General features: G+C 60.2%; 3 protein-coding genes across 5 annotated transcripts in view; 2 read left to right on the top strand and 1 right to left on the bottom strand.

Moving 5' to 3' along the window:
* Positions 1 to 2733, top strand: part of HSD11B1L (hydroxysteroid 11-beta dehydrogenase 1 like) — a 2998-nt gene extending 265 nt beyond the window's left edge. The window contains exons 2-7 of one of the 2 annotated variants that reach the window (XM_021705064.2): positions 55 to 185; positions 805 to 916; positions 1299 to 1390; positions 1571 to 1664; positions 1798 to 1963; positions 2044 to 2733. In XM_021705064.2, coding sequence (XP_021560739.1) covers positions 55 to 185; positions 805 to 916; positions 1299 to 1390; positions 1571 to 1664; positions 1798 to 1963; positions 2044 to 2239 — 791 coding nt within the window. In that variant the 3' untranslated portion in view covers positions 2240 to 2733. The remainder of the gene's footprint in view (positions 1 to 54; positions 186 to 804; positions 917 to 1298; positions 1391 to 1570; positions 1665 to 1797; positions 1964 to 2043) is intronic. The other variant, XM_044918471.1, reaches the window with a different exon arrangement.
* Positions 2734 to 4046: 1313 nt separating this feature from the next.
* RPL36 (ribosomal protein L36) lies at positions 4047 to 5283 on the top strand. 2 transcript variants are annotated; one of them, XM_021705153.2, is made up of 4 exons: positions 4047 to 4431; positions 4611 to 4705; positions 4986 to 5120; positions 5193 to 5283. In XM_021705153.2, exons 2-4 carry the CDS (start codon positions 4613 to 4615, stop codon positions 5280 to 5282), a joined length of 318 nt encoding a protein of 105 aa, XP_021560828.1. In that variant the 5' UTR covers positions 4047 to 4431; positions 4611 to 4612; the 3' UTR covers position 5283. The 2 variants fall into 2 exon arrangements, with proteins under 2 accessions (XP_021560828.1, XP_021560829.1); XM_021705154.2 differs by having other exon boundaries at positions 4409 to 4486.
* Positions 5284 to 5418: 135 nt separating this feature from the next.
* On the bottom strand, positions 5419 to 24988 carry LONP1 (lon peptidase 1, mitochondrial). The gene is given in 20 exon segments (XM_021705152.2): positions 5419 to 5783; positions 6679 to 6843; positions 6939 to 7156; positions 7654 to 7819; positions 8153 to 8293; positions 10449 to 10565; positions 10649 to 10771; positions 11191 to 11278; positions 12694 to 12872; positions 13622 to 13760; positions 14570 to 14790; positions 15774 to 15857; positions 16320 to 16449; positions 17023 to 17084; positions 18652 to 18880; positions 20665 to 20784; positions 21447 to 21535; positions 24546 to 24812; positions 24814 to 24903; positions 24905 to 24988. Coding segments are annotated over 20 exon segments (2889 nt in total). The 3' UTR covers positions 5419 to 5606.
* Positions 24989 to 26121: the final 1133 nt, after the last annotated feature.

Below are 26121 nucleotides of genomic sequence, written 5' to 3'. Positions count from 1 at the left end.
CCCCCCCCCCCCCCCCCCCCCCGCCCAGGATTGACCACCCCTGCACCCTGCTAGCTGGCCTGCAGGGAGCCCGAGTGCTGCTGACCGGGGCCAGCGCGGGCATTGGGGAGGAGCTGGCTTATCTCTACGCACGCCTGGGCGCCCACCTGGTGCTCACGGCCCACACCGAGGCCCTCCTACAGAAGGTGAGGCAGCCCATTTCGTGGATGGAAAACGGGGCCTGGGTGTAAAAACTTCCTTGCAAAGATCCAGGCTTCCGGGGTGACCTTGGGCAAGTAGCTTAACGTCTGAGCCTTAGTTTCCTCTTTTGCAAACCAGAGACAATTAAAGTACCTTCTCCTGGGTTACGGTGTTGGGTTGATCCATTAAGACAGTGAGTGTAAGACAGGGAGTGTTCCTCAAAACTGGGGTTATTGGTGGTGTCCAAAGCCTGGCCGGCAGCCAGGGTTCTCATCTTCAGACGAGGGGTGGTGGACACTGCTCAGCAGCAGCCCATTGTGGCTCCAAGGAGATGTACGGTTCTTGGGGACGGACCTTGCAAAACTTCTAGAGAGGCCAGAAATCTCGAGATTTATATGACATCCCCTGAGTTTTAAATGTTCGTATTGAGCAAATAAAACGTGCCCGATTTGGGCCCGCAGGCTGCCGGTTTGTGACCCCAGTGGCAGAGCTTTGGGAATAATGTTGAATGTCACCTGAAGCTCCGAGTCGGGAGGGGGCTTGAGGTTGGGGCCCCAATGGTCTAGCAGGTGGAGGGGGCCCAGCCGGGGTGGACGGGCCCACGGGCAGCTCTGGCCCCCCCAGGTGGTAGGGAACTGCCGGAAGCTGGGCGCTCCCAAGGTCTTCTTCATCGCTGCGGACATGGCCTCCCCTGAGGTGCCCGAGCGCGTGGTGCGGTTTGCGCTGGACAAGCTGGGTGAGGGGCGGGGCCTGGACTCTGGGACTGGGGCCTCGGCCTCACCCGGCAGGACCCGAAAGGGGTGGGGCCGTGGCAGTCAGTGGGCGGAGGTGTATGGGTCCGGGGCGTGGCTAGGGGGTGGAGCCCCATTGCCTCCAGGGGGCGGAACTCTGGACTGGGCCTTACTGGATCAGGGACGAAGCCTGGCAGGATCCAGGGAGTAGGGCCCGGTCTCTTTGATATTAGGCGGGGAGCCACCCGGGGCGGAACTCACTGGGTCAGTGCTCTGGCCGGAGCTTCTCTAGTTCAAGGTGACGGGACCAGGGGCGGGGGGGTCTCTTCGGGCCCAGGGGCGGAGCCTCAAGGACTAGCTCCTTGCTGATGGGCCTCTCCGGGCCAGGAGGGCTGGACTACCTCGTGCTGAACCACCTCGGCGCCACCCCGGCAGGCACGCGGTCCCGGAGCGTCCAGGCGACTCGCTGGCTCCTGCAGGTGCCCCGCCCCACCGCGCCCAGCGCCCCATCCTTCCTATCCCCAGGCTCCACCCTCCCCCCACCCCAATACCCACCTCAGGTCCGGCCCCTCCCAGACCCCGCCCAACGCCTCAAGGCCCCGCCCCTCCCGGGGCCTGAGTGTCTCCGCGATGCGGTGACTCGCAGTCGCCACCTCCAGGTGAACTTCCTGAGTTACGTGCAGCTGACTTCGTTGGCGCTGCCCAGCCTTACGGACAGCAAAGGCTCTCTGGTGGTCGTGTCCTCGCTGCTCGGTGCGTGCCCGCGGGGCGGGGAGTCGGGAGGTCACAGGGCTCGAGGCGGGCGAGCCTGGGGAGGGCAGGAAGGCTCCCTGGAGGAGGGGGAGCGCCGTGTGGTCACTCAGCTGCTGCCCTCCCGCGCTCCTAGGCCATGTGCCCACATCCTTCTCCAGCCCGTACTCGGCGGCCAAGTTCGCGCTGGACGGCTTCTTCGGCTCTCTGCGGCGGGAGCTGGACGTGCAGGACGTGAACGTGGCCATCACCATGTGTGTCCTGGGCCTCCGGGATCGTGCCTCGACCGCCGAGGGAGTCAGGTGAGGCCCGGGGCCATCAGGGGCAGGGGGCTGTGGGGGGCCGCCCAGCTGCAGTCTCCACCGCGCCCTCCTGTCCCCAGGGGCGTCACGAGGGCCAAGGCGGCCCCAGGGCCCAAGGCAGCCCTGGCCGTGATCCGCGGCGGCGCCACACGCGCCCCTGGCGTCTTCTACCCGTGGCGCTTCCACCTGCTCTGCCTGCTCCGGGGATGGCTGCCGCACCCGAGGGCTTGGTTCATCCGCCAGGAGCTCAACGTCACCGCTGCCGAGGCTGCCTGAGCCCCCGGCCGTGGCACTCCTTCATCTTCCCGGAGGGGAACCCTCCATCCAGCCGCCCCAGAGCGGCGGCGACACAAACCGAGACACCTCTGAGCTGGTGGCCGTGGCTCAAGACAGAGTCATCAAGACAGAACAGGGCAACCGAGAAAGTCTACCAGCCCCTGGAAACGGTCACAACTCCAGGCGAGGTGACACGGTTGCTGCTTCCATTTTGCAGATGAGAAAGCTGAGGCTCAGAGAGGTGGTGTGACTTGCCCAGGCCCCTGGCCATGTCAAACAGGGCACCCTGGGAACCCTGTCCGTCTCCCACCTGGAGCCAGTGCCTCCCTGATCTCTTCTTTCCACTCACGCAACCTTGGAGGGTCCCCCTACCCTGGCCACAAGCAGGGGACAGCCTTCAAACTGTCCATCTGCCGATGGGGTCTGAGGCCGGGGAGGAGGGAAAGAATGTGTTCTGGGCTGGACCCAGCCTTCTGTTTCATAATAAAAATCCTTCTTCCCTTGCACATAGGTTGTTCACATTGCTTAGTTTTTCCAGTTTGCTGGTGGCAGGCGGGTAAAGAGGGATGTGTGTACAGGAACGAGATGACCAGACTTCTCCGCCCTATTTAACAGTGAAGAAATGGAGGCTGAGAGACGTAGATCTCACCCGGGAAGTCAGGGGTGGAAAGAAAGGTACTGACTGTGTGTCAAAGGCCACATTTGCAGTATAAAGCACGTGGTTTGTGTGCCGATGATGGAAATGTGTATCAGGCACTAAGCCCTTGACATTAGTGATCTCATGGCATCTTCATAATTGGATGTTGGTGCTACCATTATTAACATTTTATAGATAAGGAAATGTGCTTGGAGAGAGGGAGGAAGGGGCGCCTGGTTGGCTCAGTCGGTGAAGCATCTGCCTTCAGCTCAAGTCATGATCCCAGGGTCCTGGGATCGAGTCCCGCATCGGGCTCCCCGCTCCGCGGGAAGCCTGCTTCTCCCTCTCCCTCTGATCCTCCTCCCTGCTTGTGCTCTCTATCTCAAATAAATAAATAAAATCTTAAAGAGAGAGAGAGACAGAGAGGGAGGAAGTCCGTGGCAGGAGGTAGGATTCTGACAAGGGACTTCAAACAAAGTGTTGGCTGTATTTATCTGCACATCACTGATGTTTATTTACATCAGGTCGTGAAAAATTGACACTTCCTCTCCCTAGAATGATAAATTAGTGTGGTTTGCATAAATAAAAAGCAACTGTACAGTTAAAAACTGTAGAACAAATACAATATTGCAAAACACTAGCTACTGTTTGCTGTGCAAGGCTCTCTAGAATTAGCAAGTGTTAGAAGGGTTAACCCCAAAGAGACTAGCGCAAAATGGGGACCATCATTTGGGAATAAGTAGGATTGAAAGATAAAAACCAGAAAAAAAATTTTTTTGTTTGTTTCTATCATGCCTCCAGTCCCTGCACCACCGAAAATTACATCAAATTATATCAAACGCCATCAGGGGTACTCTACCAAATCGCCTTCTTGAGTTCTAACACAGTTTGGTGTCATACAGAATGAAGCCAATATCTGTTCATGGAAATTTTATTTTGTGTCAAGTACCATTACATCTTACTCGAACAGTTTGGAATAGGTACTATTATTGTCCTCATTCTAATAAAGATTTTTAAAAAGATTTTTATTTATGTATTTATTTGAGAGAGAAAGAATGAGCGGGGAGGAGAGGGAGAAGCTGGCTCCTCGGGAGCAAGGAGCCCCACCCGGGGCTGGATCCCAAGACCCTGGGATCATGACCTGAGCAGAAGGCAGACGCCTAACCGACTGAGCCACCCAGGAGTCCCTTATTCTCCTCATTCTATACACGAGGAAATTCAAGTACTGGGAGCCGAATTTCCTGGCGCAGGGTCCCTAAGCCCGCGCCCAGGTGGGATTAGCCAGCAAACTGCAGAGGTAGGATTCCAACTCTCAAGCCATCGGCAAAGGAAGGCATTTCAGTTGCGGCTGAGGCTAGTTTCAACCCACTACTGTAAGCGCGCATGCGCAGGTAGACAGCTCGCGCATGCGCATAGAGACAGCAGGGCCTCCAGCCGCCAGGGGGAGCGCGCGGCGTTCCTGCCTCTCTGGCCCGCTCGACCCGCGGAAGCGAGATAGCCCAGAGTTCCGCGGGGCGACAGCCCTTCCGCCGCGGGAGCCATTGAGGAGCAGCAGGTTAGTGGGGCGACGGGAGTGTAGCATCTGCTGCCATCCGGACTCCGCGGCCCCGGTGCGGCTCAGGGCTCTGGCTGGGCGCCGGGAGGGATCCCGGGGGGGGTCGGGACGCGGGGCTCCGGGCGGCGGGGGCCGAGCCCGGACTCACCTCCACTCCCCTCTCCGCTCCCGGCGCCCAGTCATGGCTCTGCGCTACCCTATGGCCGTGGGCCTCAACAAGGGGCACAAGGTGACTAAGAACGTGAGCAAGCCGAGGCACAGCCGCCGCCGCGGGGTGAGTGCGGGCGCGCGCGCGCGCTCGGGGGCCGTGTTGGCGGGAGGTTCGAGCGTGAAGGGGGTGGGGGCGTAGGGCTCGCCCCGCGGCAGGTGGACACCCCGGGAACCGCGCGCGCGGGGAACGGACGCTGGGGCGAGGCCGTCGGCCGGAGGAGGGCCCAGCCCGAGCGGGGGCGCCCTGCCGTGGGAAGGCGGGCGTGAGGGGCTGCACGCCGCCGTTGCCGCAGCGGACGCCCGGGACCCCGAGCGCCTCGCCCTGACGCCCCTCGCCCCCCCAGCGCCTCACCAAGCACACCAAGTTCGTGCGGGACATGATCCGAGAGGTGTGCGGCTTCGCCCCCTACGAGCGGCGGGCCATGGAGCTGCTCAAGGTCTCCAAGGACAAGCGCGCCCTCAAGTTCATCAAGAAAAGGGTAGGTGCACCGTCGCGCGCAGGGGCCGGGCTGGGACTCCGGGCCCGGATTGAGCGCCCTCCTTGCCCGCAGGTGGGGACACACATCCGCGCCAAGAGGAAGAGAGAGGAGCTGAGCAACGTCCTGGCCGCCATGAGGAAAGCGGCAGCCAAGAAGGACTGAACCCCCCCCCCCCCCCGACCATGTAATAAAGCCTTTTCGGAACTTGGGGGTCTTGTGCTGGTCTGGGGAAGGGGGGGGCGCGCCTCCAGGACGCACCGGTGAGGGGCAGGGTGCACAGAACAAGCAGCCAGGCAGTACTGGAAAGGGGTTTTAATCATAATTAAATAGTTCATATATGCCAGACTCCGTGACTAAGCCGTAACTGAGGTCCTCTGACTTGGGCCTCTGCTGAGCCTCTGGGTGGCTCAGCTGCCCAGAGCTCCTGGCCCTGGTGCCACCTTGGCCCAACCGGGCCCGTCTGTGCCAGCAGAGCTGGGCCTGCCGTCACCGCTCCACGGCCAGGGCCGCCAGCTGCTCCTCGGGGAAGGCGATGGTGAAGATCTCGCGGTAGTGCTCCACGAAGTGGACCTCCAGGCCCTCGGTGATGAAGGCGGCCAGGTCATAGAAGTCCTTCTTGTTCTCGGCTGGCAGGACGATGCACGTCACTCCAGCACGCTTGGCCTGGGAGGGAGGGCCCGCGGGCACGTCAGCTGAGGAAGGCTCGGCCCGGACCAGGCTTCCCCGCACACCCTATCTCGCAGCTGAGGAAACTGCAGCCCGAACCCCATTCCCGGCCTCTGTTCCAGGAGCCAGTCTCCCAGAGACCCCGTTTTCTGATGCATCACAGTAACCAGGGCCTTAGGTTGAGTGGTTGGGCAGCTAAGAGCACAAGGGAATTTAACAGAAACCGTGCGTTAAAGCATGCCCAGCCTTACTGTACAGCCGGGGGGCACCTGCGAGCTCCAGACTCCCCTCTGCTCTGCCCACAGTCCTCCAGGGCTCCCGCCACCGGGCCCCTTATCACCCTGCCGCTGCCTCACTAGCCCTTTGGGGGACCATCCAGGGACACAGCACGTGCTGCCTTATTTCATTTCCCCCTTTGCAAGTGAGGAAACTGAGGTGTAGAGTCTCTACAAGGCTGAGGACCCCACCTTGTAGGCAGTTCAAGGGAGGGATGGGGCTGCAGGTAAGGCCAGGTTCCAGGAGGCAGGGGATCCAGGGCTGGACGATGGGGCCGGAGTCCCACCACTGAGGGGAAAGCCCAGGACTAACTGGTCAAGGTAGGCCTCTCGCTGCACCCCCAGGAGGCCACTCTCTCCTGCTTTTGCTGCATCCCCGATTCTTGGTTGAGGAAGGAGCGCGACCAAGATGGGAACTCTGCTCCAAGAGGCAGAGGCCCACTGTGGAAAGGGACGGCCAGGACACTGTGAAACACGGGCCCAAGTCGTAGTCTGTAAGCAGCTGGCACCCTTCCTTGCCTGCCTGAGGCCTACACCAGCTGTGCGAGGACACAGTGCCACACGGGGGGGGGGCCTCTGGTCCCGACTCACCGCGGAGAGGAGGGGGTCACACTCACCGCGATGGTCTTCTCCTTGATGCCGCCCACCGGCAGGATCTTGCCTGTGAGGGACACCTCGCCCGTCATGGCCAGGTTTGGCCGCACCGGCCGGCCCGTCGCCAGGGAGAGCAGGGCCGTGACAATGGTGCAGCCGGCGCTTGGGCCATCCTTGGGGGTCGCACCCTGGTGGGGAGAGGCAGGTGGGTGGGCGGCTGGATGAGGGCTGGGCTCCGCCAGGGGGCCGGGGCTGGAGCCGGAGCGGGCAGGTGGGGCCTCACCTCGGGCACATGCAGGTGGATGTGGGAGGTCACCAGGTAATCATTGGAGGGGTCCTGCTGCATCAGGAAGGCCCTGGCGAAGGTGTAGGCGATGCGAGCACTTTCCTTCATCACGTCCCCCAGCTGGCCTGTCACCTCCAGGCTTCCATCCTTGTCCCCCTTGCTGTCCTTGTCTCGGGGCCGCCGAGGGGACGTCTCAACAAACAGTGTCGAGCCTCCTGGCAGACCAGCCACAGAGGCTGTGAACCCGGGACCCCTCGCCGAGCCTCGCAGTGGGGCGCCTAGGGGACGCCCACGTCTCCCCTGCACGCTCCCGCTGGCCTGCTGCCCCCCTGCTTCACAGTGCAGCGCTGCCACCGGTTCACGTGGACACAGCGAGGGCGCGGCCTCCCAGCACCGAACCCCAATTCCCTTCCGTCTCATCCAAATGAGCAGGTACTGCACTGTTCCGAGCCGGCCGGTTTTGTGGACCTCTCCCCACAGCGCCACCCCCGGCCCGCTGCCCGGCCTCCCTGCGGGGCAGAGCGAGGTCACCCGGACGAGGAGGCCCCCCTGCGGGGTGTCAGCACCCCCAAGCCAGAGGGACCCCCCTCAATGCAAGTAAGGCTTGTGGGGCGCTAGTGCCACCTTGTGGGCCCATCTTCTCCCTCTCTGATGAGCCCCTGGTCTCCTGAACCCCTTCCGTGAGGGGCGCTGGGATAGAGCTGCTGCTCACCCATGGCGGTCCAGGCCAGCCCCATGACCACGCCGGGCGGCGTCACGTCGTACATGCGCTCCACGGTGAACACGGGCTTCCCCACGAAGTCCTGCAGGTTCTCGGGCGTCACCTCCACCAGGTCGGCCTCGCCGCTGACGATCTTGTAGGCAGACTTCCGTAACACCTGGAGTGGGCGAGGCAGCAGGGTGGACGTGCGCCCCTCACCCCACGCGTTTTTAATTTTTAACATTGCGGTAGAATACATAAAATGACCATTTCAACCATTACAAGTTTACAGCTTCACGGCTTCAAGTGCATTCACATCTGTCTCCAGAACTTTCCACCTCCCCACACGGCGACTGTCGGCATGAAGCACAAACTCCCCAGCCCCCACCCTCTCCTGTCTCTGTGGACGGGCCTCCTGGGTCCCCCTGCGGTGGAATCTGCAGGGTGTGTCCCGGGGTCGCCCCCCCACCCCGACCTGCACAGGCTGCGGACCCCGCCCTCCCGGGCTCACCTTCTCCACCTGCTTCTGCAGGTTGCGCACACCGCTCTCCCGGCAGTACTGCTTGATGAGCAGGGTCAGCACGTCTGACGACAGCCTGGCCTTGCTCTCGTCCAGGCCACAAAGGGCACGGGCCTGAGGCACCAGGTACCGCTGGCAGGGAGGGGCCTCAGGGTCAAGAACCGGCGCCTCTCCTGTGGCCCCCACTCACCACTGAGCCTTCCCAAGACCCCTGGCCAGCTAGAGATGATGGAGACGGGCCCAGCACCAGCCTGCACAAGCTCTCATCCCGGGGGGTGGGGAGCAGGGGGAGCTCGCGGAAGGCCGCCCCAGGAGGTGACAACAAAGCGATGACCCGAGAATAAGGAGCCAGCAAGGCGAGGAGGAGGGAGTGTGGGCAGAGCGCATGGCGGGCGCCAGGACCCCACAGTGAGCCCGCAGATGCCCAGCCCATCACCTCCAGAAGCTCCCAGGCCCCTGCTCCTGCCGCATCCTCTGCCCAGGTTCCATTCCTGCCCTTCCTCCAAATGTCAGCTGAGATGCCACTCCTCCAGGAAGGTCTCCCCTGACCCCTGGGCTCCCCCCACTCACACTGAGCAGCTGCCACCCCGAGCAGACAGGAACGCGGAGGTCAAGAGGCCCCAAGGTCCCCCACAGCCCAGCCCGACTCCTGCCACACAGCAGTCCTGGGACAGACAGACCTGAGCACCAACTGGGGGGTAGAAAGCAGCTGAGACATGAGGGACACAACCATACACGTCAGTACGTTTGTTGACCGACATGGGTGGCCCCGAAGCCTCTGGGAGTCCATGTTCTCTTATCATCCCTTTCAAGGTTTAAAAGCAGTCCCCTGCCCAGGTCCCCAAGCCTGCCCCTCCTTGGCCGGGTGGGGAGGCCCCAGGACCCCTGTAACTACCTCAGCCAAGAGCTCCTCTGGCTCCCCTCCCACCCCAGGAGACAGGAGGCTGGTGTCAGGCCCCGAGAGCTGGGGCCCAGCGCCCACAGGCTGCAATGGGCTCAGGGAGAAACGTGCGCAACCTCTTTCCAGTTAGAAACACTGGGTCAGAAACAGCTTCCCTTTTCTCTGGAAGGAAATCTGGCTCTCTGCTCCGCTTAACGTTCTTCAGGATAGGAATCCAGCCCCCGGCCTGGGGAGACCAATAACGTCCAGGAAATGCACAGAGACCTGAATCCCGGGTGAGCCTCGGCCTAGGACACTCGTTCCGTCACAGAACTCAAGGACGCACGGCTGGTGGGAAGACGGGCGGCAGGGGTGCCGGCCCTGGGACAGGTGTGCTGGGGACAGGGAGCAGCACACTGACGGCGGAGAGGACTATCAGGGCCGAACGCACAGTCCCCAGCGGAGCGCCAGCTACCCGTGCCCGGAACACCCAGGAGAGACTGTGCTCTCTCCCCCTTGTTCCTGTGCCGGGGCCCGGGAGAGTGGGGTAGGAGAAGAAATCTGTACTGGGTGGGTCTCTGGCCCCCGAGCTCCCGAGACCCTGGAGTTTTCAAGTGGCAGGGTGAGTGGGCCAGCTGCTGGGACCTACGGTACAGCCCCTTGGCACCACACCTGAGCCTGGGCCAGCGAGGTGGCTCCTGGGGCGGGGGTCTGAGGGCCTCGCCCTGACCCCCAGGGAGAGGAGAGGGCTGGAGGAACAGTCACGGGTGGCTAATGATTTACTCAACGATGCACACAGAATGAAGCCTCGATAAACACCCTGGGCTGAGGAGCTAGGAGAACGCGGACCTGCCGGGAGGCGCTGGGAGGGGGGTGCCCACGGACCGCCCAGAAGCCCCTGCCCCTGCCCCTGCCGGGCTTGACGCGGCTGTTCCCTGGTTGGATCCTCTATAATGAACTGGTAAGGAAGGAAACCGTCTGAGCTCAGTGAGCTGTTACAGCAACCCAGCAAGCCCCAAGAAGAAGTGTGGGAACACCCGATTTACAGCCAGCTGGCAGGAGAAAGCAAGCCCTGGAATGCGCAACTGGCATCCGAAGCAGGAGCATCGCGGGGGTCTGACGTGAACCCCAGGCAGGAGTGGAACTAAGCCGGAGAAGCAGGCAGGCTGGGGAAGTGCCCGCGTCGGGGTTACACGGCTCACGGCAGGCCTTGCCTCTGCTCTTGGCGACACTCACGCTACACGAGTGGGCAGACTCCAGCCGCCCCCGCTCCGAGCAGGGCCGCTGTGGACTGTCCCCCGCAGCTCTGGTTAGGGGCCTGGCACTCGGTGCTCAGTTATGCCCCCAGCCCCAGCTGCAGGGGGGCACCCCCGCTGTCTAGAGCTGGGGCGAGGGTCCTGCACTCACCTCTGCGATGGCGAGCTTCTCCTGGGCCACGTAGCCAGACACGTTGATCATCTCCATCCGGTCCCTCAGCGGCTCCGGGATGGTCTCAGTGACATTGGCCGTGCAGATGAACAGCACCTGGGGAGGGCGGCAGGGAGGTACCGGAGGACTGGCCACCCTGCCTCTCCCCACTGGGCCCAGCTCCCCGGCGGGACACACACCTTGGACAGGTCCACAGGCACGTCCAGGTAGTGATCCAGAAAGTTGGCATTCTGCTCGGGGTCCAGCAGCTCAAGCAGTGCTGACGAAGGGTCCCCCTGGTAGCCCCGGCCTATCTTGTCCACCTGAAGGGGCAGCAGAGGTAGGCAGTTTGGGAACCCGTCCCGCCCCCCGTGCCTGCTGACCAGACGCTCCTGGTGGGAGGGCGCCGGGCGGGACCAGATTTCACTAGCACCAGGGGCGGGCACTGGGCAAGCCCGGAGCAGGAGGGCTGCCATGGGGTCCTCCGAGGCAGGACAGAAGCCTGTCATGAAGGGGCCTGGCGGCGGTGGGACCACACGGTGACTAGGGGACAACTGAAATGGCAGGGGCCGCGGGTCCAGTCTTGGATGCAGACTCTGCCTGGTCAGGACTGCCTGGAGCTCTGGCTCAGGAGGACCTAAGGGACTGTGTCCGACCGCGGGGAAGGGTGCTAGGAACGGAGGCTGGGCTGCCTCGTCAGCTCCCAGTCCGGCCGCGTGCCCAGCCCTTCGTCCGTGCACACCTCATCTATCAGGATCAGAGGGTTCTCCGTCTTGGTCTTCTTCAGGCACTGGATGATCTTTCCTGGCATAGCACCCACGTACGTGCGCCTGGGGGGCAGAGCACAGGAGAGGTTGGCTCCTTACCCGGCGGCACCCACAGGCCCAGCTCGCAGAGAGCCCCAGGACCTCAGTGTACCACTCGGCCTCTGTGGAGGGCTGCCTGGAGGCGGCAACGGGGAGATGCACAGCAGGTGGCCACCGTGGAGGCGGCGTGGAGGCTGGCACCGGCTGACGGCACCCCTCCAGCCTGTGCTCTCCAGCGACGGGAATGTCGCCCTCCAGGCCCGACTCAGGCTGGGAAAACAGATGCAAAACCAGGTCTCGCTCAGACCCGTCCCCCTGGCCAGCACCTCCTATCCGGATGGTGGAACCCAGCCCACACGGCCCAATCTAACAGAATAGAGGTCAGGAGCAGCCAGGTGCTGCTGGCGGCAGAAATGCTCCCCCCACCCAGGTCTCCCCAGGCACAACACGGCCTCCCAGGCCTCGGGGTCACAGGGCCCATGGCCCGGACCTGGCTGGCGCTTGCCGGAGTGCTTCTTGACCTCCTCCTTGCTCTACTGTCCCAGCTCAGCTGCGGGGGTCTGGCACTCAGAGAGAGTAAGGCAGACCCGAGTCCCGTGCCTGCGAGAGAAGACCCAGCAGGGCAGACAGATAGCAGCCAGATGGAGGAGGGAATCACGAGGTAGAGTAAACCGTATACGCTCTACAAAGGTAAGACAGGATGGAAGATCTGAAATGACATTTCAGGGGCAATAAAGTGGGGATAGGGAGCGTTTTGAGAAGAGGTCCTGAGCAAAAAAAGCGAAGAGACAAGCTATGTGGGTATTTGAAGAAAGAGGGTTTTCTGGGGGAACAGCCTGTGCAAAGGTCCTGGGGCAAGGGCAGGACCAGGCGTAGCGTGCTGAAAGCCCATGTGGCTGGAGCAGGGTGAGTGGGGGGAGAGAGGGAGGGAGAGACGGAATGACGGTGTGAGCTCCAGGAAAACACACCATGACTGCCCCAACGGACGGGCACACGCACACAGCTGGCGGTTCTCAGACCCTGGACTCAGAGTAGCAGCCCCTGCTCCGGCTGGGGAGGGAGAGAAGACCCAGGAGAGGTGCTGGGGCCTCACTGACGTGCTGCCCCATTCTCAGTGGGGCCCGCCTCGCCCCTGGCTCTGGTCCACAGTCCCTAGTCCTGGGGCTGGGTGCATGGCCCCGAACTCTGGCCGCAGCGCTGGGGGAGCTGAACTGGGTAGGATGGAAGCTGGAATAAGCGAGACCGACTACCAACAGCCTGGCAAACAAACACTCCTGGGAGTCTGCCTGCCTGGCAGTCGAGAGGCCAGCGTTCTGAGCCAACTACTGAGCGGCTGGACTCCGCTGGGCTCGTGGGTCACTTACCCCAGCGTGAGCAGAGATCACCGCGCGCCCTGACACCCCCGTGCACACACAGGAACGGAGCCGGGCCGGGCCTACCTGTGCCCTTTGATCTCGGCCACGTCCGTCATGCCCCCGACGCTGAAGCGGAAGTACTCGCGGTTCAGGGCGCGGGCGATGGAGCGGGCGATGCTGGTCTTGCCCACGCCAGGGGGGCCGTAGAAGCAGAGGATCTTGCCCTGGGTGGAGCCTCGGAGCTGGCTGACAGCGATGAACTCCTGCAGGCGGAGGCAGGCTCCCATGAGCCACGCGCCGCCCACTCTACAGGACCAGGGGCCCTACCTGATGTGATCCTCGCCATTGTCACGCTGCCTTTCAGGCCGAGGGAGCTGTGCAAGGGACCAGACATGTCCTGGAGGGGCCGAGCGGACTGCAGTGACCGCCTGCGGATGACCAGGGCAGCAGGCCGAGCTGCTAGTAACCCCTTCCTCCCACATCCTGGACCGTATTGACCCTCTTGCCGCTCCAGCCACAGCTTACTGGCGCTGAGCCACGCCCGTCTCATGTCGTCAGGCACGATTCTTGTCCCTCCTCGGAAACCCGAGGCCCCTGGAGCAGACGGCCTGGCCCAGGCTGCCCTTGCCGCCTCTGAGCTGCTCCTCCCCCTGGAGCCCTCCACCTCTCCTTCCTCAGCCTCTGCTGACCCCCCCGCCAGCCCTGTCTTGGCCAAGACCCTCCCGGAGCCTAGACCAGAAATTCCGCAAGGGGCTCCTCTGAGACCCCCCCCCCCAAGCATGGGGGAAGCCTGGGTCCCGAATCCAGATAACGACAGACCCTGCTGCTCAGAGCCCGCCCTGTGTGCTTGGAACAAGTGCCTGGGAGGTGGGACTGTGGCGCCCAGGGGAGGCTTCGAGAAGCCCATGCCCAAGGGCCTGCATGAGGGGTGCAGGCGGGCCTCACAGGGACGGGGTGGGGTGTAGGGGGTGGGAAGGCCTGGGACCCAGGGGAGGGATGCGGGGGACCTCACCAGGATGCGCTTCTTGACATCCTCCATCCCGTAGTGGTCCTCCTCCAGCACCGCCTGGGCCCGGGCCAAGTCCAGATTCTCATTGCTGTACTTGCCCCACGGGATGGACGTCAGCCAGTCCAGATAGTTACGAGTGACACTGCCAGAGGGCAGACCAGAGCTGGTAAGCAGGGCCCAGCTCACTGCCCAGCGCGGCCGCGGCCAATCCACGGTGCCGGCGCCCGCTGACCCTGACGCATGAACCGCACCCAGGGTACCTCAGCTGGAGGCGCCGATAACCGGCAAAGGCCGCACCGTGGGCGCTGCCCGGCTCCCAGCACAGGGGCTCGGCCTTTTCCTGGCCCAGACATGGCGAGCACGGGGACTGCTCGAATCCCATTCCGTGGCGGTGGCAGGAGACTACCTCACCCGGGGCACGTGGGACACAGGGCTGGCTGGTGGCAGGTCAGCGCTGCCCCCAAGAGCAACCCCAGGTTGGGAGCTGCGCACCCACGGGGCAAGGCTGAGGCCCCAGGAAGAGACGCTGACTTCCTGGCTCTCAAGGGCATGCAAAGGAGGGCACAGAGGCAAGGGAGCAAGGGGAGGGGTCCTGCTGGAAGCACTGCTTAAAGCCAGACATCCCTGGGATCAAATCCCTGTCCCCATCCACCAGCTCAGAGGCCCTGCTCACTGACTTGACTTCTCTAAGAGATAATTTCTCCAGCTGGGAAACAGGTGACAAAAAAAAGTATGTTCCACACGGGGGCGCCGAGAGGACCATCACACACCAAGTGCTTCTCAGGCGCCCAGCGTGACCAGAGGGTGCCCAAGGGACCCACCCTCCCGACCTCTGGGCCTGGCATCCTGGACCCTGCCAGGTCACCGGCTTTTCTGAGGCTGAGGCACGAGAGGGGGGCCGCCTTCGAGGGCGGACACCATGTGGACGGGCACGGCCCCCAGGACGCTCACTTGAACTCGGAGGAGTGGTTGTCCAGCAGGCCCAGCTTGCTCAGCTCCTCATCCACTACGTCCATGACGTGCTTGGGGACCACGAGCTCCTTGAGCCGCTCGCGGAACTTCTCCTCAATGGCGTCCTTGTCCTCCTTCTCCAGGCCCAGCTCCTTCTTGATGATCTTCAGCTGCTCCTGCAGGAGGTACTTGCGGTGCGTCTGCTTGATCTTCTCCTCCACCTGCAGGGGCCGAGGGGCCACGGTCAGAGCACACGGGAGGGCGCACAGGCATGTCTGTGGACTGCCACGGGCTGGGGGAGCTGCTTCCTCCAGACATAGTTAGAAGGAAACGCCGAGCGGCCGCTTCCAGCCTCCTCCTCCTTGAACCCAGTCTCCCTGAGCTAGAAATAAACAATGCCAAGTTCCAAGAGAGGAGGGAATTCGCTCTTTGGGCCTGACTGTGACCAGGTGAAGCTCGCTTGCCGCTAGCGCACCTCCCAAAGGCGCGGACCTCCTCTGGATGGACAGGGCTGCAGGCAAGGGCTCGGAGGTCGCTGAGCACCAGGGCCGCCTACGACCCCCACTCCTGTGTCCCATCGGAGGTGCATTAAGAACTGCCTTGTGCCGGGGTGCCTGGGGGGCTCAGTTTGTTAAGCGTCTGCCTTCGGCTCAGGTCATGATCTCAGGGCCCTGGGACTGAGCCCTGCACTGGGCCCCCTGCTCTGCAGACAGCCTGCTTCTCCCTCTCCGTCTTTTTCCTCTGCTCATGCTCTTTCTCTCTCAAAAAACAGATAAAATCTTTTAAAACAATGTTATCAAATAAATCTTAGAAAAAATTTTTTTGAAGTTGCCTCGAGCTAATAACCAAGTGTTAAAAATTTTCCAAGTAAAGATGTGACCTGAAAGTTTTTTTCCAAAATAAAGTAGAAACAGCAAGTCAATTCTGAAAAACAACATGACTGGTAAGCACCAACGATCCAGGCAGCCCACGGATTGGGCCACAATCAGGAAGGGGGGGCCACAAACGGCGGAGCCTTGGGGAAACGGATTTTCAACCTCTCCCAGGCTGGTCCCCAGTGTCCGGCATTTTCCCAGGATGCTGAACCTAGCGCACTGCTCTGCCGTGATGGAGGGCATCCTGGACTGCAGAGCTTCCCAGCCCCGCCCGAGTGATGCCCGCACGGCACCCTCCCTGGGGAGGCACGTCCTCAGCCCGGGCTCACCTCGCGCCCCAGGCGCTGCTGCAGCTTGCTGAGCTCAAACTCCTTCTTGAGGAGGGAGAGGGCCTTGTACAGTCGCTTGGGAATCTGCCAGGAAAGGGAAGACGTAAGCGACAGTCAGAAGTCGGCATCTCTCTGTGCACGGTGAGCATGTGGGGGGAGCAGGCACCTCCCAGACGGAGCGCAAATAGGGCAGAGTGACCAGGCCACGTGTCACCAACCCGAGACAACCCGCTCTGACCCAGCAAGCCCAGTTCTGCAAACACCTCCTACAGATAAAGTCCGGCACATCTGCAAGCTGTGGTCGAGAACGTTCGTAGGGGCATGGCTCATAACAGCACAAGACGGGTGGGGCCAAATATACCACCCGCTAAACAGAAGGCACCACCCGGAGGGAATGCCAGCAGCCACGAGAGATACGGGGGAGCAGGGCGCGGCCTGACAGACTCGTGCAAGCACAAAATGGAACTGTAAAGCAGAGCTGGGGACAAGCTGCCAGGCTGGGAGGCCTTCCACCACGCAGATCAGCATGGGCCAGGGCGCACTTACGTTGGTCTCCTCCAGGACGTCCTGCAGCTCGTGGGACTCAGCTCCGGTCAGCGCAGCACCCATGTCGCTCAAGTAGATGGGGTTGTCTACCACCCTCTGGCCGGCCTGCATCATCTGCAGCACAGACTCTCTGGAAGGGACAGAGGATGCTGCCACGGGGTACAGGAATGCTGCAGCAGCCAGGGCTGGGCCCCTGGCAGGAGCCCTGGCCTGAGTCTCCTTTCCCCAGCAGCGAGGGTCAAAGGTCCTGGGATGCCCACGGAAAGCCAGCTGTGGAGCAGTGAGGCCACCCGTCCTAGAATCATGAGACTAACGACCCCATGCCCAGACACAAGCCCCCTCCAGCAGCCATGGAGTGACCTCCAAGTGAGATTCCCTTCCTCCACCTCAGCTGATGACAAAAAGGCTTCCGGCCAAATCCAAGGCCCTGTTAGTATGAAAGAGGCAAAGAACCTGCACTGGTTAAGGCATCTCCCTCCACCCTCCCCTGCAGGGCCTCCCTGCCGTAAGGGAAGCAGGATCTACTCACACAGGGCTGGGCTCTAGGCCCTGAATCTCTGCCCCTGGCAAGGTTTTCTATCGGGACAACACTCTGAGAAAGCCTCCCACCAACCCAGCTACAGAAAGAGGCAGACAGACCCCAGGCTGGCCTCAGGGAGGGTCGACCACACACCAGGACTAGGAAATGGCGCCGGAGACCAACCTATAGAGCGGGTTCAAGGCAATGATGTCCCGGATGGTCTTCACAATCTCAGCGGTCAGGGCCTGGCAAACAGGGAGGCAGCCATCAGTCCCTGGGTCCAGCAAGGGCCATGGCCCAAGGAGCTCCTACCACCTGGCTCAAGCCAGGTAGGGCCTCAGATGCCCAGGAGCATAGATAGCCTGAATCCACCAGTCATGGGGACTCAGGATCAAGATAGTAAAAATGAACACCAACGCCTACCTCCTTATACCACGCTCAACCTTGACCTTAGATCAACCCATTTTCAGAAAAAAAGGAGAACGGGGGTTTTTTTACTCCTTATTTTTTATTTCAAGCACGAGTCTCATAACCAACGCTCCCCTCCTCAACTTCAGCATACTCTGGTTTGAATCTCCTCTCTGGGGATGTGCCGGCAAGTCACTAGGGCTCTTGGCCTATCCCCTCCCAGAACCTCAGGCCCAGGCTCGCCCTCTGCTGTGGATACCACAGGCATCACCGCCACAGCGAGGACAGTGATGCTCCTGGCGGGACCATGGACGGTTTATGGGGTAACCATCGGAACCCGGTGATTTCCAGAAGGCGGCTCCCAGCATACCACACCCCAGTGAGGGCACAGGTGGGAATGGAGAAAGCATCCAACCTCTAGTTAGGGGTTCATCCCTGAAATGACGGGGCTGACCTTCCAGAGGGAACTCGTAGAGAGCAGCTAGAGGCCCATGGTGCTTGCACAGACGAGCACGAGTGTGCAGCCTCAAGTCTCCTGGATTCTTTTCCCTGGGGCATCTATGAATTTCGCCGTGTCTTTCTCCCACTAGCGATCCTCATAGGAAACTCTAAAGCTCTGCTGCCCAGTCCAGCAGCCAGGCATAACTACTCACATTTAAATAAATTAGAATCAAGACAAAACCAGACATTTCGTTCCTCAGTCGCACTAGCCACAATCGAGCACTTGATAACCATGGGGGCTAGTGGCGCAGAACCAGAGAACGTTTCCACCATCGTGGCATGGCCCTGTGGGTGTGACTGCTGCCCTGGGCAGAGGCAGCCAAACCCCTCCCAGCGCCCGGGGCAGACATCACCAATGGACCACAGGATTCCTTCCCCCCAAGCTCAGAAGCGCCCAGAACTCTGTTCAACACTGCGCCACGACAGTAGACCGAGGCTGCCGGCTGGCTAGGCACGGCGCGTTCTCCCCAGGGAGGCCAATGATGCCGGGACGCGCAAGGGCAACGAGCCTTCGATGACCTCTGCCTTTCTTCACCCCCCACCCGCCGGAGGCAGCCCCCTGCCGCTGCGGCACCAGGAAACCAGGCAGGAAGGCATCACCCACCACCTAGACAGCTGGCTCGCTACGCTACGAAGGCGGCAGGCAACCTGCATCTGGGCTCAAGGCAGCCAGAAGGCTGCTGCCTGCCTGTCTATAAGCCACGGGGAACGGTGCGTGGGCCCTGCTCCCCCTCCCCAGCGCCCTGGGCTTGAGGGAAAGGAGCCAGTATGAAAAGAAGGCTGGGGGCTCCTGCACAGCGGACACGGGCTGGGGCTGGACCCAGGTCACAGCCCGACAGCCTAACAGGCTAGAGCCTCATGTCCCCTGCCCAGGGAGCTCCGTGGGCAGCCGCAGCGACTTACTTTCACTTCTTCCGTGACCTGGAAGTCCTCGTGGACGACATTCTCCACCTCCACCATGAGCACCTCGCTGGGGGGCCCCGAAGAAGGTTCTGTCATCACCTCTACGTGGTGCCCACCGCTCAGCTCCTCCTCCGCCTTCTTGCCCCGCTTCGTCTTCCTGCGGGGATTCTGCTTGTTTTCGGCTTCAGCCTCCTCGGGCTCCACCTCCAGCTGTCTGTGGATGTGAATCCTGAAGATGGAAACAAGGCAGATGTGAAGCTGCAGGGGCTTCCACCACTGACAACGGAGAGGCCCGCTGGGCCCAGGAGCTGGAGACCAAGCTGCTGTCTCAGAACCCCAAAACAAGTACCCCCCGCCCCTGGCACACCGCTGGCTTCCAGCTGACCCAGCCACTCCGCATGTCACACCAACACCTACTGTCCTCCGCGAACATCTGAAGTCTGCCGGGTAAGCCAGCGGCAACCAGCTCTGGGGCCCATCACAAGCTGTCTGCTCCACCAAGCACAGCCCAACTCTAGGACCCCACCTGCCCCTCCCTCGGCCTGGAGTTCACCAGACAGCAGCTCCTTTGTGTTGCTCAGGCCTCAGTTAAGGGCACCTCCACAAAGAGGCCCTCCCTGTCCACTCCATGTGAGGGCCAGCCCCCATCTATGCCTACTCCTCACCCTGTCCATCTTCGCATCCCCCCAAAGCTCCCACCACCGTCAGAATTCAGCTGGTGACCTGCCTTGATGCTCACATCCTCCCCTCTTGGGATGGGAGCTGGGCCCCTGGCCTGTTTCTCCGCACCCAGTTACCTACCACCTCTACACCCAGGTACCCAGCAGACAACAGGGGTTAAGTGACATGAGTGCAAACATGCCACCTCACCTCTTGGCTCTGTCCTGGCCCACAGGGTAACTAACTGCCACCTTCCCCAGAGGGCCAGCCTGAGAGCTGGCGGGGCGGGGACCCAGTGCCTGGCTGACCCCAGCTGACTGCACAGAAAAAGTAGGCCTGGCCCCTGGAACCAGCAGGACTCCTTCCATAAGGCACCTCGTAGGTCAGGACAGCACTTAGTAGCCACCACCGTTTCCATTCATTTTGTTGCATCTTCCATTCCCTCCGGCTCACAAATCCCCCCAGGGGATAGAGCGGCAGCCTCTTTCCTCCAACGTAAGCAGATGAAGACGGGCGTGGGAGCTCCGTGCAGCAGGACGGCCACCGGGACCTTTCACAGAGCCAGTGCCTAACACAGCCCATGTCCCCGAGTGTGTCCTGGGGGTGCTGCCTTGCTAACACCAGAACGAAGCTCTGGGAGGGAGAATGACCAGGACTCGATCCTCAACAAGTGCCAGTGGGCGTCTCTGTTGAGGGGCTTTTCACAACATTTACTCCGTTAATGGCTCAGGACTCAGAAATGTTTCCCATGTGGATTTGACTGTGGCACTCTTGACAAGCATCTTGAGGACCAGTGTTTCCTGGAACACACGTGAAAAGCTGGAGAGCTTCAACCCAGCGGGATCCTGCAAATTTTTCATAATTAACTGTGACAGGACAAGGATTTAAACTGGGCTCACACGCTGTATGCAGCCCTCCGGCAGAGTGGCCATGGAAACTACACGGACTGACAAGGAAACGTGTCTGGTCGAGTGAAAAACCGCGGCGCTAAGCTGGACATCCAGCATGATCTGCGCGCAGACGCAGACAAGGCCACTTGGGCAAAAAGCGGGCATGCCCAACCATCAACAGCTGACACCTAGGCACGTAAGCCTACCGAAGCTGGGGCGTGAGGCAACTTACTGTTTAGTATGTGTGACACACCTGTGAATGATGTGCATGAAAGATACAAGCTGTCACTGACCACCCATACTGCCACTTTAAGAGCGACCCAGAGGTGACCTGTGTCCACCATCTCCAGCTTTGGTCTAGCTCCTACAAGGCAGTAGGGCTGAGCAAGGACGGCCGGTACCAGAACCCAGGGACACTCAGTGCCTCTGCCCCGCCCCATCCCACACACTCGGGGCCCCTCACCTTCTGTGTCCCATGACGATCATGCGCAGCTTGTCCCCAAGGTCTTGCATCTCGTGGATCTGGACAAACGTCCCCGTGTGGTAGACCTCATCCAGACTCTCAACCACGTCAGACTCGTTGCTGAGGGACAGGGACACAAAGGTGCATGGTCACAGGCCCTGATTCCCAGTGGGATATCTCGGGCGAAGAGAGAGGAGGAAGAGAAGAGAAACACTCCTGCCAGCCTCCACTGGAAACCGAGGGCAACCTCCTCGCTCCTGCAGGGGCTGCAGGGCCCCCCAGAGCGCCTGCCAGCTAAGGGCGGCCCCCGGCTGCCACTGCTGCACACAGGTGAGCAGCTGCCAGGCGAAGTCAGCTATAAGGACAGGCCCAGACGGAACGGATCTCATTCCACACCTCCCCCTACAGAACGTACCTTCTAACTCAGAAGCGCAACTAATTCCCACCTGGAGTCAAGGTGGATGTACCTGGAGCTGTACTATCCACCCACCTAGCTCTGCTCTCAAGCGACCTCACAGGCGGGTTGACCACCAAAGGTCCTGGAGATTAATATCCGCCCCCCGCCAACAACTTGACAACACATGAAACCTAGAGCTGAGCCAAGTCTTCAGCCCAGACTAAAAAAGTATGCTTGGCTCTTGGCCTTGTGCTTGGTAGGTTTTGCTTGATTTCTTCCAGGTCAAAGGTCAGAGGTCCAGACTACTCTACTACGGAGCAGGACTTGTGATGAGCTGTACTCCAGGGCAACTTCAATGACGAAGTGAAGGAAAAGTTACACTTACTTGTCATCCCTCTTCAGAAAGACACCGGCGTATGGCTGGGCAAGACGGACTTTCCTTCTCAGCAGCTCAACCAACTTCTTATTTTTAACCTAGCATGACAATGACCCCAAAGTGAAACACAGGGCAGGTTTTCTAGCTGACATTTTGACAGCAGCTCTAGCATTTTCTAGATTATTCTCGAGGCTATGCTAACCTGACCCAGGACACTAACCAACACAGTCCAGGAAGTCCCAAACCAAACACACATACACATACACACATACAGATACACACACATGTACAGAATGTAGCGGGACAGGTTGACAGGGCTGCATTCCTTGGTGGTTTCCCCTGCTTTCTAAGGAACACTCAAAGTAGACCAATGGCCAGAACCAAGAAATTGATTTCACTTCCAATTTCAAGAGCTTTTCAGAGATGAAATGTCTTGGCTTGAAAATCCAGACTATTCTGATTTTATCAATGTCAGAAGGACAACACTAAATGTGCACAATTCAGCCGTGGCCCATCCCCCAGGCCACAACTGCCTTCAATTTGCATCGAAAGTATTTCCCAATCACATCTACACCCTTTTGATCAAGGCCTGAAAGCCTTGGGATGACAAGGCATCATCTTGATGTCATTTCAATGACAGGGAGAGGCCTAACATCTTCTAGGGACTTCTGATGGGGCAGGAGCACAGATGTCCGTAAGGCTCAAGTGATTTCCTTCCAGCCCATTAATTCCCACTCCAGACCCTGATTACACTGAAGGGCCCTCAAACTTCAGCATGTATTAGAATTACCTGGAAGACTTGCTAAGACAGATGGCTGGGCCCCAGCCCTAGAGTTTGTTGACAGAGGAGGCCTGGAGTTGGCCTGGGAATCTGCATTTCAAACGAGCTCCCAAGTGATGCTGATACTGCTGGCCTCGTCACCACGGTTTGAGAACCAGTGTTCTAACTCATCCCTTAGCAGGCGCTCTTAACTTACAGTCCCAGAATTCCTGACCCTACAGATGCGTTTTTCCCAGGGAAAAGGTCCATGACAGCAATCAGGATGGGTACATGACCCACCACATATTAAGAACCACTGATCTATACTGAGAGGCCACTAATAAGGGGAGAAACTACAGGAGCAACTTAGCCCCAGGCCGTGTCAACCACACAATCAAGAGTAAACACAGCTTTGTTAACAGGTCCAGAAACCTTTTCCCAGTGCCATGGAAGTTTCCCTAATTCCTCTCTGGTAACAGCTGAATGCTGCATCTTAGCACTTGCCTCCTCTCTTTGGCAGGATTCCTCGTCGTCAATGACAAGGTAAAAACAATATAAACACAGTGCATACCATGTGCCAGTCTCCTGCTTTCCGCAGTGTTTCATTTAACCGTACTGGCTAACTCTGGGTGGGGAGACAGAATCTCCTGGAGTCCTCCTCTCTGGGCACAGGGCACAAGAGGCATCTGCCACTTTGCAGGGCTGAGGGGACCGTAGCTGACCACTCCTGGCCCCAGAGGTCGGCTGGGGTCAAGGACAGGAAAAAGGCCCCCAGGGCACACTTCTGAAATGTCAGGAGCCTACCACACAGGAAATAGCAGCAGCTTCTGATTAAGGTATGAGGCTATACCCCTGACACAGATGGACTGACCTCCCCGACCAGCTCTAGGATTTGAGGTATGATTATGAGGCCCATTTCATAGATGAGAAAAAGAAGGCCCAGAGGAACAGCTTTCTGAAGGTGAAGGAGCTATGGGTGGTGGAGCTAGGATATGAACCCATAGGCTCTGGGGCCTGCAAGTAACCACTACTCAAAACCAAGGAAGACCCTTGGGAGAGTAGCTCGGACACACACAATCAGCAGGTGGGAGAGGAGGTGGAAGGGGCTCCTCCGGTCCTGAGATTTATTTAGCAGAGACTAGAGTATGAGGGAGAGGCTGGAGAGTGAATGCAGAGGCTGATTCATCATATGACCTTGCTCAGTTAACAGATAACCTTTCACCAAGGACTCTAATTTCCATTGTTTTTTAAAAATGGGGGGGAGGGGGTGCCTGGGTGGCTCAGTTGGTTAAGCGACTGCCTTCGGCTCAGGTCATGATCCTGGAGTCCCTGGATCGAGTTCCGCATCGGGCTCCCTGCTCGGCAGGGAGTCTGCTTCTCCCTCTGACCCTAACCCCTCTCATGTGCTCTCTCTCTCAAATAAATAAAAGCTTTAAAAAAGGGGGGGTGGAGGGAGGAGACAGGGAAAAAGGAAGCCATCTGGGTCCTTCCTACTCTAAAAACTCAAGTTCCTTGCACTCATGTTGCTTTCTATTACATCACCCCAGTCCATCATCCCCATCCCCTTAGCTCTTAGTCTGAAACGATCTTGCTTAACGTCTCCTCCATCAAAATACAAGTTCCTTAGGCACAGGGATTGCATCTGACTTGTTTGCTGCTGTATCCCCAGTGCCTGTTACATAGCAGGTCAAGAACACTCTTCTGAATGAATAAACCATGGCTGCGCCCCTCTGAGAACATCCTTCCCCCACCTTCCTCCTAAGTCTCCTATACTCTATTCCCGGCTTTATTATCCCTATAACAGTCATTGCCTTCCAACATGTAATTTACCTACTAATCTTGTTTATTGCCTCTTGTATCCCGCTAGAACGTAAGCTCCAAAGGCAGGAATTTTTATCAGTCTTGTTCTCTGCTGTATCCCTAAAAACCGTACCTGGACGTGGTAAGCGGTCAAGAAATGTTTAAGGAAAGAATGAATCCTGATCCCAAAGGGGCTCGAAACCAGACTGCAAACCGCCCCGAGTAAGAGTGTCACGAAACATTTACCAAAACCCGCAGAAAAGTAACTGGGCCACAAGACTTTTCGGTCCTTTCCAGCATCGGAGAGTTCTATGACTAAGGCTCTAATCGGGCAGTCTTAAGTTCACTGGGTTCATCAGGGATCTGAAAGGGGGAGGAATGTGGCTCAAGTTCACCAAACTAGCGAGAAGGCAAGGACTCGAACTCCAACTTTTAAGAAGCTTCATGCCTGGAAAAAGTTGTGGCATGAGGGTGCTCAAGGATCCCTCGGTCCAACCCGCTGCTTGAAGAGCTGGGGAAACTGGAGCCACCGCGGGGCTGCTCGTTACCTCGATAATCTTGATGAAGCGCGGAAACACCGGGTTGCGGGTGACGGCGATGAGCGGCAGGTGCGGGAATACCTCTGGAATCGTCATAGGAGTCAGCGCCGTTATGATCGGGCCTTCCCCGCCCCCCGCGCTGGCCCCCGAGCCCGCGGCTCCATCTTCCGCGCCGCCCTCGGAGGCATCCTCGCCGCTGGAGAATGCGCCACCGCCGCCGCGGCTGTTCGCCTCCCAAAGTCCCCGCCACTGGCCCGCGGCCACGGGGCCTCGGCCCCACAGCGCCCAGGGAGGCGAGGCGTCGCAGGCCCGCCGGCCTCTCGGCAACCACACTCCGGCGGCAGTCGGAGCCCGCCCCCCGGCGGGGGCCAACAGTGGCCGCCGCAGCGCCCAACATCGCGCAGCGCCCCACAGCCGCACGTAGCCTGTGCCCGCCGCCATAGCCCGGCCATCCTGGGGACGCACAGGACTTGCGTCATTTCCTCTCGCCCGGCTAGTGCGCACGTGCAGTGCCGCGCGTGCCCAGGGACCCGCGGGGGGGGGGGGGCCTGCAGGGCTGTGGGGGCGGGGCTCAGCCTTTTCACTGCCTCGGCCTCTTCCGGTCTCCCTGCTGGCGCGCTGGAAGCCCCTTCGGCTCACGTGGAGGGCTGTGGGCACGCTGCAGGGCTCCTGAAAAGCGAGCCGCTGGTGCTGCAAGAGCAGGTGTGAGAACGCGTAGGCAGCCCTGTGCATACACTTGGGCTTAGGCGCGCGGGCGACATGCCCTCCAGCTCTGGAGCGCGATCTGGTTGGTGGATTCGGGTTGCCCGGGAGACGCTGTGCGCATGCTCAAACTAGCCAGCCCACGGGTGGCTGTGGGCCAGCTGGAGCCCTCCCTGGTGGCGGGTTCTGGAGACGATGAACGCATGCTCAGACTGGAGAGAGCCTGAGCGTCAGTGTGCGCACACCCAGACGCTCGAGGAGGGGGGCGTGTTGCGTGCGGCTTCGCGTTCCCCCCGGGAGACGTGGTGCGCATGCTCAGACGCCAGGCGTCCCGCTGGCGGCTGCGCGCTCAGGTTCAGGCTCCAGTCTGCGCATGCCCAGACTGTGAGGCAACACCCCGCGGCGGTTGAAGTGCGTTGCTGGCGGTGGTTCTGCGTACAAGATGCTGGTGTCGATGCTGCTGGCGGCGGCAATCCTGCGGCTCTGCTTGCTGGCCAGAGCTCAGCCGCTGTGCCGGTGGGGCTGCCCTCTCCAGGGAGGGGTGCTGCCCAGGGTCGGGGGGGGGCCCGGCTCGTCCCTGAGCGGAGGCTCCCCAATCTCGTTAAGGCTTCCCAGTTTCTTGTTCTAGAAATTGAACTTGCTGTTTCACGTTCTTTCACCCCAACTCCTCCAGCCCATCACAAAGTCCCCCCACTGCCACTTCAGAGCTTGGGCCCGATTCCCACCCTAGGAGCCACGTCCGCTGCCGCCGCCGCCCTAGCCATGCGCTTCTCTCCATCGCCCACTCCCGCAGCCAGAGGGATCATTTGTAAACCACTCTGATCTTGTCATCCCATTGCCCTGATTCTCTGTGGCGCCCAAGATAAAACCCAAGTTCCTGGCC

The sequence above is a fragment of the Neomonachus schauinslandi genome, chromosome 1, assembly GCF_002201575.2.
Source record: "Neomonachus schauinslandi chromosome 1, ASM220157v2, whole genome shotgun sequence".
NCBI classification, from domain to species: domain Eukaryota; kingdom Metazoa; phylum Chordata; class Mammalia; order Carnivora; family Phocidae; genus Neomonachus; species Neomonachus schauinslandi.
The sequence above is the reverse complement of the archived record's forward strand: the minus strand, read 5'-3'. Positions and strand labels throughout refer to the sequence as shown.